Source organism: Oncorhynchus mykiss, chromosome 18 (genome assembly GCF_013265735.2).
Source record: "Oncorhynchus mykiss isolate Arlee chromosome 18, USDA_OmykA_1.1, whole genome shotgun sequence".
Taxonomy (NCBI): domain Eukaryota; kingdom Metazoa; phylum Chordata; class Actinopteri; order Salmoniformes; family Salmonidae; genus Oncorhynchus; species Oncorhynchus mykiss.
In genome coordinates, this window is record NC_048582.1 from 59,283,660 (window position 1) to 59,302,329 (window position 18,670).

The window sequence follows — 18,670 nt, forward strand, 5'->3', positions numbered from 1 at the left end:
ATGCCAATGCCAATCAAATCCAAACTTCACCAACAACAACTCAACACAGAGGTCGGTCTTGTGAAGAGCATTCGTGAATTCTGGAATATTTTTGCTTGTTAAAAGTTTAGGTGATGCAAAGACATTCGGCACTGTTCAGGAATGTGACTGTGTTTCATTGACAATTGTTTTGAATAATGTCAATTTAACGCATTGATATTGCCCTTGGTGGCTAGCATTAGCCAGCTAGCTAGCGTCTTTACGTCTGAGACACTGGAGCGTGCTGCTGGTGAAGAGAAAGGGCATCCTGGCTGACAACAATCGGACTGTCTCGGGACTTCAATTTTAATTTGTTGCAACTATGAAGTTAACGCAGTTTTTGCTAAAGAACAGCTCCATACCGAAACAAGCACTAGTGGATAGGTTTTCCAAGTTCTCACCTTCGCCGCTGTCAATGAAACAATTCATAGACTTTGGTAAGTTTTCATCCCTGTCCTGTCATAATAACATAGCTAAACATTACAATAGTGTTAAAAAATGTAGCTAGCTAGCTAAACGTTACAATGACGTCACTGTGCAACATTGTAGCTTGCCTAACGTTAATTCTGAGTCCATAGCAGCTACGTGCAAAACAAGTGCCACTGGTTGCATAGTGAAAGTAGGGTAGCTAAGTAACTGACAGCTGTCAGTGTTCCCAGAGTACTGCAGTAGGTGTCCTCTCTGATCACTCTCTGCTGAAGCGTTGACAAACGTTATTGTATTCAATTGTATCATGATATTGGGGGGTATGGCTGCATTCACAACAATGGAGATGGCACCCATTGTATTGCCTCTCTCCTGACAATAGATTGTTTACGGCTAGCTGCGAGACGAAACAATGTCTCGTTACAGGACTAAGCAACGTATTATAATGCGATAGATACCATGCAAAGGTATCCATCAAATGTAAAGCAGAGACTGTGATATTGAATCAAATCCCTCGTGACACTCACGGCCACTGTTAGTTAGATTCAGTTCTAACAAGTCACTAAAAGGGGGAAATTAAAACCTTACTCCCTATCATGCTTTTCTGCTAGATAGCACTTGGTCCTGTTCTTAGGTGAAAACGTGACGTAATCCTTCTGCCAAAACAAACCAGTTCAATGTCTTCACATTGTCTTAAACATTTACACAGCAGTGTGTGTACTGTATGACGCCCTGTCTTGAGATTTCCAGTCAGTAGCTTGTCCCTGAGACTGAAACAGGGAGGGACTACCTGACCTGGTCCAATGAGAAAACAACGTTTTTGTTTTCCATTGCAAAACGTTTTGCTGTGGTGTGCGCCTAATGAGAACAACCCAGATGTGTTCCTGTGTCATGCGACTGCAGGCTCAGCCAATGCCTGTGAGAAGACGTCCTTTGTGTTCCTGCGTCAGGAGCTTCCTGTCCGGCTGGCCAACATCATGAAGGAGATCGACTTCCTCCCTGACAAGCTTCTCAGCACCCCCTCACTACAGCTGCTACAGAGCTGGTAAATACAGCTGTAGCTTATACATCTCTATATCTCAGTGAATCTGTGCACCCCCTTACTACAGCAGCGGCTACATCACCTATTATGAACCTTGACCCTAATTTCACTGAATATTGGCCAATCCCCCTCCAGGCTGCAGACACACACCTCACCTACACAAGCTGCATGAGTGTAGTACATAGTGAGATGTAGAGGATGTACTATGTAGATGAGTCCAATCCCATTCCATGCTGAAGAAACTACTTAATTTCATCGTGTAGCTGTGTGTGTGTGTGGAATAGTTACCTTACCACTGATGTAGGGTCACGGCACAGGTCAGATATTTTAGCATCCCTTGAAAGGACTAGGAGTAGAATAACTTAGTTCCTGGAAGGGTGTCTTCTAGCAAAAGCGTAAATATTCTTGATCTCCTTGACCCCTCCTTATATTTTACTGAGTACTGTGTGCTCCTCCTTAAGAGAGCTGACCCAACTGTAAACATTACACTGATTCATGTATTCAGTAGGACCGTTTGTATAGAATGTGGAGAATTGGATCACTCCCAGAGTATATCTTTCCCCTTAGTTACTCCATCCATTTATTTTACCAGGCAAATCAATTAAGAACAAATTCTTATTTACAATGACTGCCTGGCAAGAGGCAAGAGGCCTCCTGTTGGGATTAAAACATACAGATCTGTTTGTACCTTTTAGCCAACTCTCTGCTACAGTATGTTTGTTCCTTCATAGTTGTCAGAAATGATTATTGAACTGGTACGCTGCTCTCGGCGAAACGTGTATGATCAAACCAATCAAATGTATTTTATAAAGCCGGTTTTACATCAGCAGTTGTAAAATGTCTTATCTTGAAGAGCCATTTACTGTAGGTGATATTGCCTATCCCGACAGAGCCAATAGGATGTTATTATCCTGGCAACCATAACAGTGCATAGACTATCTTACTGAACTACTCTGCCCTAGTGAGGGGTATGGGGGATGAGAGCGTTATGGGGGTCTCAAATCAAAGCACCACGTCCCTTAAACGGAGTGGTACATCTCATTTCTAGGGATGAGATGCAGGCCTACCCTGCCAAGTAGCCTTCAGCCTTCGTCTCATATCTCTGTCTGTCAGGCAGGCTGCACAGGTGTACACAGACACATGCTTACACACACACAATAACATACTCACTTTACACACTCATACAAATGGATTTTGTGTTGTAGATGTAGTGGCCTGAGGGCACACATTTAATGTGTTGTGAAATCTGTTATGAATGTAATGTTTTTAAAATTATATAAACTGCCTTTAATTTGCTGGACCCCAGGAAGAGTAGCTGCTGCCTTTGCAGGAACTAATGGGGATCCTTAATAAATACAAAATACTGGGACGATGTGGGCTGGAACACCATGTATCCTCAGTGGTACAGGGGCCGTGCGCGACGTTGTTTGACGATCATCAGAAGTGTAGCCTAGAAAAATGGAGGACTACAATGTGCATCAAGTCTTTATTAGTGATAGTCAGAGATATTTTGTCAGTTAAAATGGGTACTTGCAAATATGTTCTCTTATTGAAACGGAATACTTTCCCAAAAATAAATGGAGTTGATTGCTGAGTGCTAGGCCTCTGAAGGAATTGTTTAGGCTATCTTCTAGTTAGGGAAAACCATCAGCTAACTAGAGTGTAATGTCAGGGAAAGCACAGCACAGTTGAAACTCTGAACTAGGCCAATAACTATCAGTGTCTCTCTGATAGGTGGCCAGTACAGAACCCTATGTTCCAGCTTTATTATCAATGTAATGATATGGTAGATATATATTTCCAAAGTTAGCATTCTGCGTCATCGCTACTCTATTAGGGGTTATGTTCCGCTTTGGGCCGTGGGGTTTTTCCATCCACAATATTGATTTGGCACCATTTATTTGACTTGGCTAGTGGTAGAGTAGTGGCCTGAGGGCAACAACAAACGTTACAGTTAAACTTTGTAATTCAAGCTAGTTAGCCGTAGTTGTATCTGTTATGTAGCTTATGCAGCAGCTGTGTTAATAAAGTGGGAGGGTTCAAGGTCAGTTGGTGGACAAAGAGGGTTTGAAAACAGTCAGCCACTGATCTCTCACCTAGCTTCCAGACTCAATCTGCACGTCACTGAAGTCGGGACAATTTAGCCTACAGCCTCTTAACTAGGCCATAATAGTGGCTCCTCTGAACAAGCTAGTAGGCTAATAAGTAAGCTACTGAAAGGCCTAGTGTTAACGTGTTAGGCCTGCTTCCACTAGGTCAGAAGTGTTTAGTGTGTGCTGTACAGAGAATATTCACGTTTTGAGAGGTTGAAAATGGTGAGGAATGTTTCAACATCAGAAGGAACATAACTGCCCAAACGGCACTCTATTCCCCAGGGCTCATAGAGCTCTGGTCAAAAGTAGTGCACTATATAGGGAATAGGTTGCCATTTGGGATGCATAATAGGCCTATCTCCAGCCACAAGTAGCCCTAGTTATTGTAGCATGTATAAATACCCCCATGTGGTTTTCACGATCACCACGAGAGTCGGAGTCCGTTCCAAAATAGAAGTCTGAGATTTTTAAAGGTGGAACTCCAGGAGTCAAGTGATTTGCTAAAGGAAATAAGTGATCTTTGCCCTGGTTTCTACACATACCTTTAGTTTCTTCCACCATGGGACTGAAATAAGGTTTAAAGAAGCACTCATAAACCTTTCATTATGCCTATGTAATTCATAAGCAAATGTCGTGCTACACTCCCAAGCATTTTGCTTATAAATACTCTTTATGAATGCTCTGTAAAGCCTACGAATACTCTTTATGAATGCCCAACAAGGCCTTTATAAATGTAGTTTAAAGTAGTAGTATTGTTTCCCTGTGTAAACTAGCCTGTCTTCTGTGATCTATTCCTACAGGTATGCAACAAGTCTGATGGAGCTTGTGGGCTTCCTGGAGAAAGATCCTGATAATAAAACGATCCTAAAGAAGTAAGTCAATTACACAGTCATATCCAGCAGATAGGCCTACATCTCATTAGATGGACTCTTCAAAGTGAGTCATAGTTAATTCAGGTAAGGAAAGATAACATTTCTCTAATCTCTGCCTAATAATAGCTACCTCTTCTAACTGAATAATAGATTATGGTTTTAATCTTGATCTGAAATGGAAGGGGATATGATGGATTACCACGTCCACCATACCTCTGCTGCTGCTGAATTAGATCAATCATATTTTGAGCTGGTAGCAACCTCGCAGATGTTAGTGAGTTAATGACTATAGCTACTTTGTTTATACCCAGAGGGAAAATTAGGATTGCAGACTATTGAAAAAGAATGTGTGGAATTGTGAACTTTCGACCCAGCCTTTGCCCTGTCTCCTCAGGTTCACTGAGACGCTGGTGAACGTCAGGAACCGTCACAACAACGTGGTCCCCACCATGGCCCAGGGCGTAGTGGAGTACAAGGAGGCTTTCGGCTCTGACCCTGTGACCAATCAGAACGTCCAATACTTCCTGGATCGCTTCTACATGAGCCGCATCTCCACCCGCATGCTGATGAACCAGCACTGTCAGTAACTATACTACATATATACTATACTACACTACATATATACTATACTACATATATACTATACTACAGTCGTGGCCAAAAGTTGAGAATGACACACATTCATTTTCAAAGTCTGCTGCCTCAGTTTGTATGATGGCAATTTGCATATACTCCAGAATGTTAAGAAGAGTGATCAGATGAATTGCAATTAATTGCAAAGTCCCTCTTTGCCATGCAAATGAACTGAATCCCCCCCCAAAAAAATTCCACTGCATTTCAGCCCTGCCACCAATGGACCAGCTGTCATCATGTCAGTGATTCTCTTGTTAACACAGGTGTGAGTGTTGACTAGGACAAGGCTGGACAATCACTCTGTCATGCTGATTGAGTTCGAAAAACAGACTGGAAGCTTCAAAAGGAGGGTGGTGATTGGAATCATTGTTCTTCCTCTGTCAAACATGGTTACCTGCAAGGAAACACGTGCCGTCATCATTGCTTTGCAGAAAAATGGCTTCACAGGCAAGGATATTGCTGCCAGTAAGATTGTACCTAAATCAACCATTTATCGGATCATCAAGAACTTCAAGGAGAGCGGTTCAATTGTTGTGAAGAAGGATTCAGGGCGCCCAAGAAATTTCAGCAAGCGCCAGGACCGTCTCCTAAAGTTGATTCAGCTGCGGGATCGGGGCACCACCAGTACAGAGCTTGCTCAGGAATGGCAGCAGGCAGGTGTGAGTGCATCCTCATGCAAAGTGAGGCAAAGACTTTTGGAGGATGGCCTGGTGTGAAGAAGGGCAGTAAAGAAGCCACTTCTCTCCAGGAAAAACATCAGGGACAGACTGATATTTGCAAAAGGTACAGGGATTGGACTGCTGAGGACTGGGGTAAAGTCATTTTCTCTGATGAATCCCCTTTCCGATTGTTTGGGGCATCCGTAAAAGAGCTTGTCCGGAGAAGACAAGGTGAGCGCTACCATCAGTCCTGTGTCATGCCAACATTAAAGCATCCTGAGACCATTCATGTGTGGGGTTGCTTCTCAGCCAAGAGAGTGGGCTCACTCACAATTTTGCCTAAGAACACAGCCATGAATAAATAATGGTACCAACACATTCTCCGAGAGCAACTTCTCCCAACCATCCAGGAACAGTTTGGTGATGAAAAATGCATTTTCCAGCATGATGGAGCTCCTTGCCATAAGGCAAAAGTGATAACTAAGTGGCTCGGGGAACAAAACATCGATATTTTGGGTCCATGGCCAGGAAACTCCCCAGACCTTAATCCCATTGAGAACTTGTGGTCAATCCTCAAGAGGCGGGTGGACAAACAAAAACCCACAAATTCTGACAAACTCCAAGCATTGATGATGCAAGAATGGGCTGCCATCAGTCAGGATGTGGCCCAGAAGTTAATTGACAGCATGACAGGGCGGATTGCAGAGGTCTTGAAAAAGAAGGGTCAACACTGCAAATATTGACTCTTTGCATCAACTTCATGTAATTGTCAATAAAAGCCTTTGACACTTATGAAATGCTTGTAATTATACTTCAGTATTCAATAGTAACATCTGACAATAATATCTAAAGACACTAAGGCAGCAGACTTTGTGAATATGAATATTTATGTCATTCTCAAAACTTTTGGCCACGACTGTACATCACCATGCTCCTGAACCAGCACTAGTCACAGTAGGGCTGCGTACACAAAATACATGCAGCATGCAAGTGTAGTTACCCAATGAGTCTGAATTTGTTGTTATGTACCTCTTCAGCTCTCATCTTTGATGGAAGTGCCAACCCCGCCCATCCCAAGCACATTGGCACCATCGACCCCGACTGTGATGTGACAGAGGTGGTAAAAGGTGCTGTCCCTCATCAGCTACACACAGAGACAGACCCACACACAGAGGCAGACCCACGCACGCACACAGAGGCAGACCCACGCACGCACACAGAGGCAGACCCACGCACGCACACAGAGGCAGACCCACGCACAGAGGCAGACCCACGCACAGAGGCAGACCCACGCACAGAGGCAGACCCACGCACAGAGGCAGACCCACGCACAGAGGCAGACCCACGCACAGAGGCAGACCCACGCACAGAGGCAGACCCACGCACAGAGGCAGACCCACGCACAGAGGCAGACCCACGCACAGAGGCAGACCCACGCACAGAGGCAGACCCACGCACAGAGGCAGACCCACGCACAGAGGCAGAGACCCGCGCACAGAGACAGAGACCCACACACAGAGACTTTTCTCCTTGATCTGCACAGTTTCACATTTATTCTCATAATAAGAATATAACTAAATGATGTGTAATCGTAATGCCTTTTAAACAGAGGCAGACTGTTCTTCACCCACCTATTTCAACATGTCTCTGTGTAGTTTTAGTTGAGCTACTCTCTGTAGTCACTGTACATTAGCTGTTATGGTGACTAGATTGAAAGTCAGTGGTGTTAAACCAAGTTAATTTACCCAAAGGGTAAGTTCCTTCTCCCTTAATCTGACGTCAGCTCCCATTCCTCACTAACCCACAGATCTCCAACCTTATCAGTGACTGCAACCATGCGATTGATTGCCTTTCCTTTACTCAGTGCATTCCTCTGGTTCATATCCAGCCTTAATTGACCCCACCCTATACATTGTTCATACAGATAACCATTAACTTCTGGTGTATAAACCAGACTGTGGCCCTTCTCATTTCTGTAGGATACCTGATAATTAACAATATTTCAGGTTTAGACGTCAGAATAACAGCTAATCACCATAATGGCTAATCAGTGGTCATTAGCTGTTATGGTAACTAGATTGAAAGTCAGTGTTTTCCTCCTGTGCTACAGTCCTTGTCTTTGTTTTGACTGTTTCATCCCCAGATGCCTTCGATAGTTCCAAGATGCTCTGTGAGCAGTACTACCTGACCTCGCCAGAGATTGACATCACACAAGTCAACGGTAAATCGCATTCTATACAGGGTTATAGACCTGGCTTCTGGAAGGTATTTGTTTTCCTTCAAATATTTCAGCTGCGCTTGGTTGAGCTGGCCTGGCTCAATTGACCCAATAGAATAGTCCCAGAAGTGCAACCTGGCCCAACTGACACTGTTGATGAGCTTTTTCAAACACACAAAGTATTTGAAAGATTGTAAATACTATTTGGAGCCAAGTCTGTTTGATACAACATTGCACCAAGGGAAGGGAGAAGGACCAGAGCAGCTTGAAGACATTTTTTGTTCTCCTATTTCCAAATAGTACCATTTGGTTTGCAAGTGAGTTTTAGGCCGGGGTTGTTAGAGAAGATTAGGTTTACAGAAACGATTTGTGAGGTTGTATTTGCATTGTCAGTTGTTTGGCTAGGTTTGATTTGACTTTCTCTGCCCGTGGGTTGAGTATTCTTCATCTCTCATTCAATTCCTCTAGTCTACTCAATTCGGGGCGCAATTTGCAAAGTGTGTGTGTTTGTGTGTGGCTAGCTTGTGTGAGTGGTGTTAGGAGATATTTAGCTGAACCATTTTTAGCAATGAACTCTGTTGCTTTAGTTGAACAGCGTACGACGACTGTTTACTCTCAGCTAGGGTTGTCAGGAGCCATATCTATAGAGAACCATTATTTCATACACCTCACTTACTCAGGTATGAATATTCACTTCTGTGTATTGTCCTGAGTTTAAAAACACGTTTAAAAACTGTGCAGGTCTAGGTTATACACTGAGTGTACAAAACATTAGGAACACCTTCCTACTATTGAGTTGCAACCCCTTTTTTTCAGAACAGCCTCAATATGTCGGGGCATGGACTCTACAAGGTGTTGAGAGCGTTCCACAGGGATGCTGGCTCACGTTGACGCCAATGCATAGTTGTGATAATTTGGCAGGATGTCTTTTTAATTTGGTGGACTATTCTTGATACACACGGGAAACTGATGAATGTGATAGCTTTCATAGCTTTCACCTGGTCAGTTTTCCATGGAAAAAGCAGGTGTTTTTAATGTTTTGTACACTCAGTGTGTGTTTTATGAACAGGACAATAGCACCACTTGACAGGTCAAACCATGACTTTGATAAATGTTTTATTGTAGGTAGAGGGAAATGATAATCATTGCTAAAACAAGAACAGAGCCAGACATCATTTGGTGCCCAAACTTTCAAAATGCGCCTGCCATAAAATATCAATGGGCTGCACAGTCTAGCCTACGTCTGATGCATTACAGGGGGTGTGGACAGTCACATCAGGCATAATGAGTCATCCATGTTATCCAATGTTATCCATCAGCCTCTTATCTCTCCAGTCAGCAGCGGAACAGAACAGCAACAAGCCCCTTGCTACAGGCTTAGTCTTGTCGCAGGGCATATTTCTCCTCTCTCAAGTCTAACTCTCAGTAACAAACCTCCGTTCACCCACATTCAGCTGTTTAACAGTCACCATGTTACATAAGCCTTAAAAAAGCAAAACTATGTCTATTCATGGGTTTAGTTGGTCATCCCCAGCCTCATCCCCAGGCTATAGGCTATCAGAAGTGTCTGGGGATGTGATTACGTTGGTAGAATAGTAAACTATGTGTTTCATAGTGACTATTGAGTTCAGTTGTGCATTTGCAATAAGAAGGGAACGTTGTTTTTGTTTCTAGTAACTTCTATCCTCAGTTGTGTATGTAATACATTTGCAATAAGAAGGGAACGTTGTTTTTGTTTCTAGTAACTTCTATCCTCAGTTGTGTATGTAATACATTTGCAATAAGAAGGGAACGTTGTTTTTGTTTCTAGTAACTTCTATCCTCAGTTGTGTATGTAATACATTTGCAATAAGAAGGGAACGTTGTTTTTGTTTCTAGTAACTTCTATCCTCAGTTGTGTATGTAATACATTTGCAATAAGAAGGGAACGTTGTTTTTGTTTCTAGTAACTTCTATCCTCAGTTGTGTATGTAATACATTTGCAATAAGAAGGGAACGTTGTTTTTGTTTCTAGTAACTTCTATCCTCAGTTGTGTATGTAATACATTTGCAATAAGAAGGGAACGTTGTTTTTGTTTCTAGTAACTTCTATCCTCAGTTGTGTATGTAATACATTTGCAATAAGAAGGGCAAGTTGTTTTTGTTTCTAGTAACTTCTATCGTCAGTTGTGTATGTAATACATTTGCAATAAGAAGGGCAAGTTGTTTTTGTTTCTAGTAACTTCTATGGTCAGTTGTGTATGTAATACATTTGCAGTCATGTTTGGTTTGGAGTAATGCTCAGTTTTTCCTCAGCCAAAGGTCCTGACCAGCCTCTTCGTATTGTCTATGTGCCTTCCCATCTCTACCACATGCTGTTTGAGCTCTTCAAGGTACACCAAACATTTACCTTTTACTGTATAAACATTTCATTACACGTGTGAGGGTGACTACGGCAGACACTACTACACACGATTCAATTACATTAAGCTCAATCTGATTTCTATTACTTTTCCTCAAGCAATGTTTGTTTTGTTTCCAGAACGCCATGAGAGCAACAGTGGAGACTCATGAAATGGCCCTGCATCTCCCGCCGGTCAAAGTTCGAGTCTCACTGGGCAGTGAGGACCTGACAATCAAGGTAAACACAGGCTCAGAGTATTCACCCTTACAACGAATGATATGCATTGTGCTCATTGCAGTACATTGACTTATTTTTAAATGAAAAGTTTAATAGTCACAGGAGTAATTAGAGAGTATAGACATTACATTTGAAATGTCTATATTCTTTTGGAACGTCTGTGTGTAAAGTTTACTGTTAATTTTAGTTTTTCCCCCTTTGTTTATTATCTACTTCAGTTGCGTTGGCAATGTTACCATGTTTCCCATGCTAATAAAGCCATTGAATTGAGTACAGTGAAAACATTCAGCTCTGAGCCCCAACAATATACATTTGTTCAAAAGTAGTGTATGCCCATCCAACACAAATAAATAATGCATATTATAATAATAATGTAGAAGCCTGTACAGTTTAATGTGTATGAATACATAGTACCATAGATTTCCTCCCGTGGTTGTTCTGTAGGTCCTATGCCATGATATTTGGGGAGACAACAGGAAGATCAGAGAGTGGGACAGAGCTGTAACGTTGTTGGTGTTGTTTCTAGATATCAGATCGAGGTGGAGGAGTTCCCCTGAGGAAGATAGAGCGTTTGTTCAGTTACATGTACTCCACCGCCCCCAGCCCCGTCGATATTGACAACTCACGCAACGCTCCACTGGTGAGACCCTGTCCTGATGCCACTGAACATTAAAGATTTTCCTGGCAGTCAGGTTAATAAGTCAGATTTAATACATTGGAGCACAACATTCGGTAGGGCATGATCTATGACTGCAGTTTGATCACATGTTAGAGGCATGCACGCCTGTTTATTTTATTTCAGCTGAAATGTAAATCGTGATCCTTTTATACTGACTAAAGTGTAAACTGCAAGCGAACACGGTTGTAAATTAGCAGAATTACAAACTGGACCAGTCATATGTTGCACAAGGTTTAAAGTGTAACTGAATGCTTGTCTACTACAGTACTGTGACAGTCAGTTCAGAGTGAGTTTAACCCTTTGTGTCCCTGGCTCTCTGAAGGCTGGTTTCGGCTACGGTCTTCCCATCTCCCGTCTCTATGCCAAGTACTTCCAGGGAGACCTGCAGCTCTACTCCATGGAGGGATATGGGACGTCAGCTGTCATCTACCTGAAGGTAACACTTCTACGAATGGAATGTGTTACTTCAACAGTTGTCTTATTCTAGATAATTGAACCTCTAAACCAGGGTTCCCCCATTTTGGCCCTCAATTTGTATTTATTTTTGCTCAGAAAACGTACAATTTTCGTTGTTGGACATAAGACGGCAGTTATTTTATTTTGGAAAACTGTACCCAAGTATTCCCAAGCCTAATAGAGAGATACGTGATCGTATACAAATGTAAGAAATGTTTGAAATTATCATGTTTTTGTCAAATATCTGTTTGGCCTTCTTGTGGTCAAATTGAGTCTACAAATGATTTGTAATTGTGTTCCGGCCCCCGACCATCCGCTCACGGAAAAATGGTCCCACGGCTGAATAAAGTTGGTTATCCCTGCTCTATACAATGTTGTTCAATGTCTGAAATAAGTATGTAAAGGTTCATTCTCTGAATGGTGGAAGACTAACGTGACCAGCATGTGATATAAATAGAGCCTTGTCCTCATAATAGTCAGAATCTGTTGCAACAGGAGGGAATGTGTAGGATAATGAGCAGCAGTATTTCCGGTGTTTGGGTTTTTGTCACTGATTATTTGGACGTATCAGGATTTGGCGAAGGCGTGCTTAGACGGACTGTGTTGAAATTAGTGGAAGGGGGGAGGACTTTGGCTGAGAGTTCTCTTTTGCGAGGGTGGAGACTTCGCAAATCAGAACTCCCAATATCTAACACGGATGGACCCAGAACTAAATCACCTAGCTCACCAAATTCCGTGAGATTTTAGTTTTGAGTTAACCAAGATTACATCTAACCTACCACTCTACTCTGTGCTTCGTTAACAGGCCTTGTCCTCAGATTCTGTGGAAAGACTTCCTGTTTACAACCAGTCAGCCATAAGGCATTACCAGACGAGCAACGAGGCGGATGACTGGTGCATGCCCAGCAAGGATCCCAAGAAGCTGGGGAAGTATGAGAGGAGAAGTCAATAGGGGTGTAACGGTACAGGTGTTCGTACCGAACTGTTCGGTAGGGAGCCTCGTTTCAGTCTGCACTCAACCTGAATTAATACATTTAATAAAATATATACAAAATAAAAGGCCTATAGGCTATGCCTACGCTGCGTTGTAGGCCGGTGCCTCGAGTAAATTTGAGCTGAATTCGTTTTTTTTTTTAGGGCTATTCTGTTAAAACAACTAGAGCCTATATGCACATTGTAATCTAAATTCAAATCTTAATTGGCACATTTCAAACTGTCCTTTTGTGAGGCGCATCCAGGAAGTAGTTCTGTACGATGGCGAGTGGTGGGGTGGATAATCCAGGAGGATCCTTCGTCGTTTAAATCTCCAGTTTGGGAATGTTTTGGCTTCCCAGTAAATCACATTGGTGATGGACAGAGAGTTGTGGATAAGACGTTAACAGTATGTCGCCACAACTCAACGAGAATAGGCTATCCAGCTGCCAACACCTCAAATATGTTGACGCGTTTATGTCGACGTCACAAGACGGAAACAGAAAGAAACAACCCAAAATCACCTCCCCTCTGCATTCAAGCAGCCCTTGGGAACTGGTTCTGACCGGCCAAAAATGACACGAGCAATCGGTAGGCTGTGTTTAGATTTTTTACAGTCTTTGGTTTAAAGCCGCGCCCGTTCTCAGTGGTTGAGAATAGGGAATTCCAGCACCTTGTAAAAATGCTCGATCCACGTTGTGAACTTCCCTCTTGCACCCATGTCAGGTCATACCCGCTCTATATAAGCAAGCCACAGTTTTCTAGGAATTGGAATTGTGTTGCGATTACTTAAAAGTGACAGCCCGTCACCTTACCCCGGAGTGGGAGACGTACCGCGCTACAGACACTCACCCTTTATGAGAAATCACAAGTGTGCATCTGGGACTAAATATATGACTTCACAACTGGTAAATTCCCACCTCCCACATGGTTACAAATGCAGCATCAGTTTGAAAACGTAATTTTCCTGCTGTACCGAAACCAAACCGTGACCCCAAAACCGCAATACACACCGAACCGTGGATTTGGTGAACCGTTACACCCCTAGAAGTTAACCAAACAGACTGAGCTAGCAGGAAGAACAAAGGAGGAAGACCGAAAGGAGGATCAAACTGACAGAAGGCACACAGTTGTACCCACAGCTATTACCGTGTGTGAGAGAGAGATGTGGATTCCTCTCGCAATGGATATTCTCATACATTTCACTTGAAGTGGATAACACATCACTGTCGGAGGCGTTTCAATGGCTATACCAGGATCTCAATTCAATGAGTGACTTCATGAATGTTAGTTAGAAACAGGGTCGTACACTACTCACAATCATCTTTTCTTCTGGTTATAATTTAACCACAGGTTTCAGTTATTTATTCCGCTCACTTATTTTAACGTTATTACACAATGTAAGCTAGTGTTTTTCCTTATTATTAAAAAGGTGAATGTTTAACGATCATTTAATTGATCAATCGACTGAATTAGGTTAGTACAGCTAATGTCACAGCACTATAATCTGTGATACTACAATTTTTAAAATGTGAATTTAGTTCTTAACTCTTCACTCACAGCTACGGTTTGCAGCTTGGACACTGAGCTCTATGGACACAGACAGATAGTGTGTCAGTCAGAAACATGATAAGGCCATGCTGTCAGTCAATGGATTTTCTTTGGTTACCCTTCTACTACAGAATGTTCTGTAGAAGGGGTGGGGGTTGTGGGGTACATAGCGGCCTCCGACTCGTAGACTCTGTTTAGTTTCAGCTCTGAGCATGTCACTTTTTTTTACCCCTCACAAATTTTGTCCACCTCGAACTTTAGACAAAGTTCATCTACTATGTTTTTGGTCCTAAAGGGATTTTATTTGGGTTCCCCCCCATCAACTGTTTTTCTTGGTGCCATTTTGAGTTACACCTTGGCTTGTTTAATAAGATGAGATGAAATCCAAGGTCCATTCAAGGTTTCCTATAAAGAAAGTAAATATTGAAGAGATTGAAGTATTCTAGTGTACTTATTGAGTCCAACTGACTTTTAAAATATAAGTTATGTGAATATTGAGAGAAATGTTAGAAATATCAAAGTTAACTCAATTTTGTAGATTTACTAAAATGATTTAATTTTAGAGGCCGGCTAGGTCTTCCATGCATGAAGTATTTATTGAATAATGTGTGTCAGAGAGCAACATGGGAGTATTATCTCATTTCTGTGATTAGGGATACAGTAAGACTGAGTTGAATCAAATGTTTGTCATTAAATGAATGAATTTCATTCCCTGGTATTCTCTAAGAAAAACTTGCATAAGACAATATGTACAGTTACTTACATTTAACCCAATAACGGCTATGTACAGTGCCTTCAGACAGTACTCACACCCCTTGACTTTTTCCACATTTGATACGCTACAAAGTGGGTTTCAAATGTATTTAACCCTCAATGATCACAAAATACTCTATCAAAGTAAAATAATACAAATATATTTTTATTAGATAAGTATTCAACCCTGAGTCAATACATGTTAGAATCACCTTTGGCAGCAATTACAGCTGTGTTTTTCTGGGTAAGTCTGTAAATGCTTTGCAAACCTGATTGTACAATATTTGCCCATTATTCATTTTAAAATTTGTCAAGCTCAATGTTGTCTTGGTAAGTGTATATTTGGCCTTGCATTTTAGGTTATTGTCCTGCTGAAAGGTGGATTTGTCTCCCAGTGTCTGTTGGAAAGCAGACTGAACCAGGTTTTCCTATAGGATTTTGCCTGTGCTCTGTTCCTTTTTTTTATCCTAAAAAACTCCCTAGTCCTTGCCGATGACAAGCATACCCATAACATGATACAGCCACCACCATGCTTGAAAATATGAAGAGTGGTACTCCGTAATTGTGTTGGCTTCATGGTGAAATCCCTGAGTGGTTTCCTTCCTCTCAGTCAACTGAATTAGGAAGGACGCCTGTATCTTTGTAGTGACTGGGTGTATTGATACACCATCCAAAGTGTAATTATTAAAAACTTCACCATGCTCAAAGGGATATTCAATGTCTGCAGTTAATTTATTTTTACCAATAGTTGCCCTTCTTTGTGAGGCATTGGAAAACCTGCCTGGTCTTGAATCTGTGTTTGAAATTCATTGCTCGACTGAGGGATCTTACAATTACAATACAATCTGTATGTGTGAGGTACAGAGATGGGGTAGTCATTCAAAAATCATGTTAAACACTATTATTGCACACAGAGTGAGTCCATGCAAGTTATTGTGACTAAGCAAATGTTTACTCCTGAACTAATTTAGGCTTGCCATAACAAAGGGGTTGAATACTTATTGACTCAAGGCATTTCAGTTTTTCATATATTTATAAACATTTCTAAAAACACAATTCCACTTTGACATTATGGTGTAGTGTGTGTAGATCAGTGACACAAAATCAACATTTAATCCATGTTAAATTCAGGCTGTAACAACAAAATTTGCAAAAAGTCAATGGTTGTGAATACTTTCTGAAGGCACTTAAATTGTAATCAGTATTTTTGTGCATAGAAAAAAATGATGGTTTGAGACGAAACGAACACTGAAGTGGAAACGTCTTCAACGCTGAACTGTTTTCAAAATGTATTTTTTTTACCATCTATGGTTTTAAATCACACGTTCTCAGGATGTTGAAGGCATTTCATATTTTTCCTGGTATCACCATAAGTGCTGTGTGATGTCATTAAACTGACATGGGAGGAGCTATCAATCAGCTGAAGTTGTTGATTTGACATCTTGACGCTGTGGGCCGACATCCTGACTGGTGCACATAAGCTATTCCTGTTGACATGAATGATGATTTACTAATATACAGTATTTGTTTTATGGGCAGCCATCTTATGTCAGGATTTCAGTCTATATGAATTTTAAGGGAATTGAGTGAACATTTTAAGCGTCTTTAGGTTCAATAAAATGCAACTCTTTATGTAATATGAAGTTCTCCCTCTGCCTTTTTGTGCCAAACAAATGTGCCCGCAGTGCTTCCATTTTAGCAGCCTTTTTGCATGTGCTTTAGTCAGAAAATTGTTGTTACCATAATCCTGTCCACTAACTAAAGTATTATTAATGCACTCCTGTACAAATTTGTTTGCTTGATTTAGTTTGGTTCCTTCTTAATGAAAACCTAACAACAATGTAAGGGTTGACGGTCAGTGTTTTCCCTCGGGGCTATTTTATCCTATAATTGTCTCATCTTAAACGCTCAACACCGATCGTTAGGAACGTGGGGAAGGTTCTCACAGTACAGTCAAGTTTACCAGTCAAATGGACCTGTAGATAACTGTCAACAGTTATCTGTCGTTCAGGCTGAACACTGATATAATACATTTAACACTTATTATCCTGTTCTGACAGTCAGTGGTGAACTTGACCCCTCTATGTACCCTGAATACTAAAGGCCTCTACAGTACTGTACTGCCAGACTACCCACAGCCAGTGTGTGTGTCCCAGTGTTTGTTGACAACACACATCTTTTCACACAATGCAATCAGTTGATCTACTGTATGGGATAATAAGACGTCCGAAAGCTGTTCTGATGTATATGAAACAACTTCATGATCACTGCTTGAATGTGTATAGTAATGCCCTGGCTGCTACCTGTTCTACCGTACGCTATGAGCTATTCTAGAGCTTTCTGTTAGAGAGCATGCTTCCTAGTCCACCCTACCAGATTAGTTCTTTAAAAACTACAATAAACAAAATAGGAAATGTGACTGGCGTGTCCTTGTTTTGTGTTATAACCTGAATAATATATTGACAATAATTTGATAGAGATTTGCAATATCACCTTTAACAATAAAGTGGTGTTTGACTATTTCAAATGTTGTTTAACTCAATGAAACCCTAGGAGTAATATATTACATCGATTCAAATAATGTTCACTGGAATTCAAGACAATAATTCCTTTCTATTTGTGGTCCATAACCTTTCTATCCCTGTTATGTAGCGAGCTGCTTTCTAGACCATCTCCCTGTTCTAACAGCTTGTACTTCCATCCGGTCAGGTATTTTAATTATCTGTATTGTCTACTTGTTGAATGTTTTGAAGTCTTGATTTGTGGTTGTTCGATGTCTTGTTAATTGGTGTTGGACCACAGGAAGATTAGCTAGCGTTACCGCGCTAGCTAATGGGGATCCTAATAAAAATGACTCAGTAGTGTAAAAATACGTAAGTACTACTTAAGTAGTTATTTTGGGTATTTATATTTTACAACTTTTACTTCACTACATTCCTAAAGAAAATAATGTACTTTCTACTCCATACACTTTCCCTGACACCCAAAAATACTCGTTACATTTTGAATGCTTAGCAGGACAGAAACATGGTCTAATTCACAAAAATCTTTGGTCATCCCTACTGCATCTGATCTGGCAGACTGACTAAACACATGCTTATTTTGTAAATTATGTCAGTGTTGTGTGCCCCTGGCTATCTGTAAATAAAACATTTAAAATTTGTGCCGTCTGGTTTGCAGTTTACTTAAGTATATTTTAGGAATTACATTTACTTTTGATACTTAAGTATAACTAAAACCAAATACTTTTACTCAAGTATTATTTTACTGGGTGACTTTTAGTCATTTTCTATTAAGGTAGCTTTACTTTTACTCTATGACAATTGGGTACTTTTTCCACCACTGCTTGTACAGTGGCTTGCAGAAGTATTCACCCCCCCCCCTTGGTATTTTTCCTATTTTGTTGCCTTGTAACCTGGAATTAAAATAGATTTTGGGGTGGTTGGTATCATTTGATTTACACAACATGCCTACCACTTTGAAGATTGCAAAATATTTTTTGTTAAACAAGAAATAAGACAAAAAAACAATTAACTTGAGCGTGCATAACTATTCACCCCCCAAAGTCAATACTTTGTAGAGCCACCTTTTGCAGCAATTACAGCTTCAAGTCTCTTGGGGTATGTCTTTATAAGCTTGGCACATCTAGGCACTAGGATTTTTGCCCATTCTTCAAGG

At 41.1% G+C, this 18,670-nt stretch overlaps 2 protein-coding genes across 3 annotated transcripts in view; one reads left to right on the forward strand and one right to left on the reverse strand.

The window, feature by feature from the left end:
* On the forward strand, nucleotides 1–14,947 carry pdk4 (pyruvate dehydrogenase kinase, isozyme 4). Its single transcript, XM_021572634.2, has 11 exons — nucleotides 1–455; nucleotides 1,348–1,489; nucleotides 4,380–4,451; nucleotides 4,846–5,030; nucleotides 6,781–6,870; nucleotides 7,887–7,964; nucleotides 10,257–10,333; nucleotides 10,483–10,581; nucleotides 11,108–11,221; nucleotides 11,583–11,696; nucleotides 12,522–14,947. Exons 1-11 carry the CDS (start codon nucleotides 341–343, stop codon nucleotides 12,666–12,668), a joined length of 1,233 nt encoding a protein of 410 aa, XP_021428309.1. The 5' UTR covers nucleotides 1–340; the 3' UTR covers nucleotides 12,669–14,947.
* Nucleotides 10,578–18,670, reverse strand: part of asb4 (ankyrin repeat and SOCS box containing 4) — a 25,988-nt gene continuing 17,895 nt past the window's right edge. For both annotated transcript variants that reach the window (XM_036953400.1, XM_036953399.1), the window contains one exon: nucleotides 10,578–11,134. In XM_036953400.1, the coding sequence (XP_036809295.1) occupies nucleotides 11,111–11,134 (24 nt within the window). In that variant the 3' untranslated portion in view covers nucleotides 10,578–11,110. The remainder of the gene's footprint in view (nucleotides 11,135–18,670) is intronic.

Coding starts and splice junctions, on each gene's coding strand:
- pdk4 (XM_021572634.2), top strand. CDS start 341: ATGAAGTTAACGCAGTTTTTGCTAAAGAACAGCTCCATACCGAAACAA. Junction 10,334..10,482: donor TGCTGTTTGAGCTCTTCAAG/GTACACCAAACA, acceptor TTTTGTTTCCAG/AACGCCATGAGAGCAACAGT. Junction 11,222..11,582: donor ACTCACGCAACGCTCCACTG/GTGAGACCCTGT, acceptor GGCTCTCTGAAG/GCTGGTTTCGGCTACGGTCT.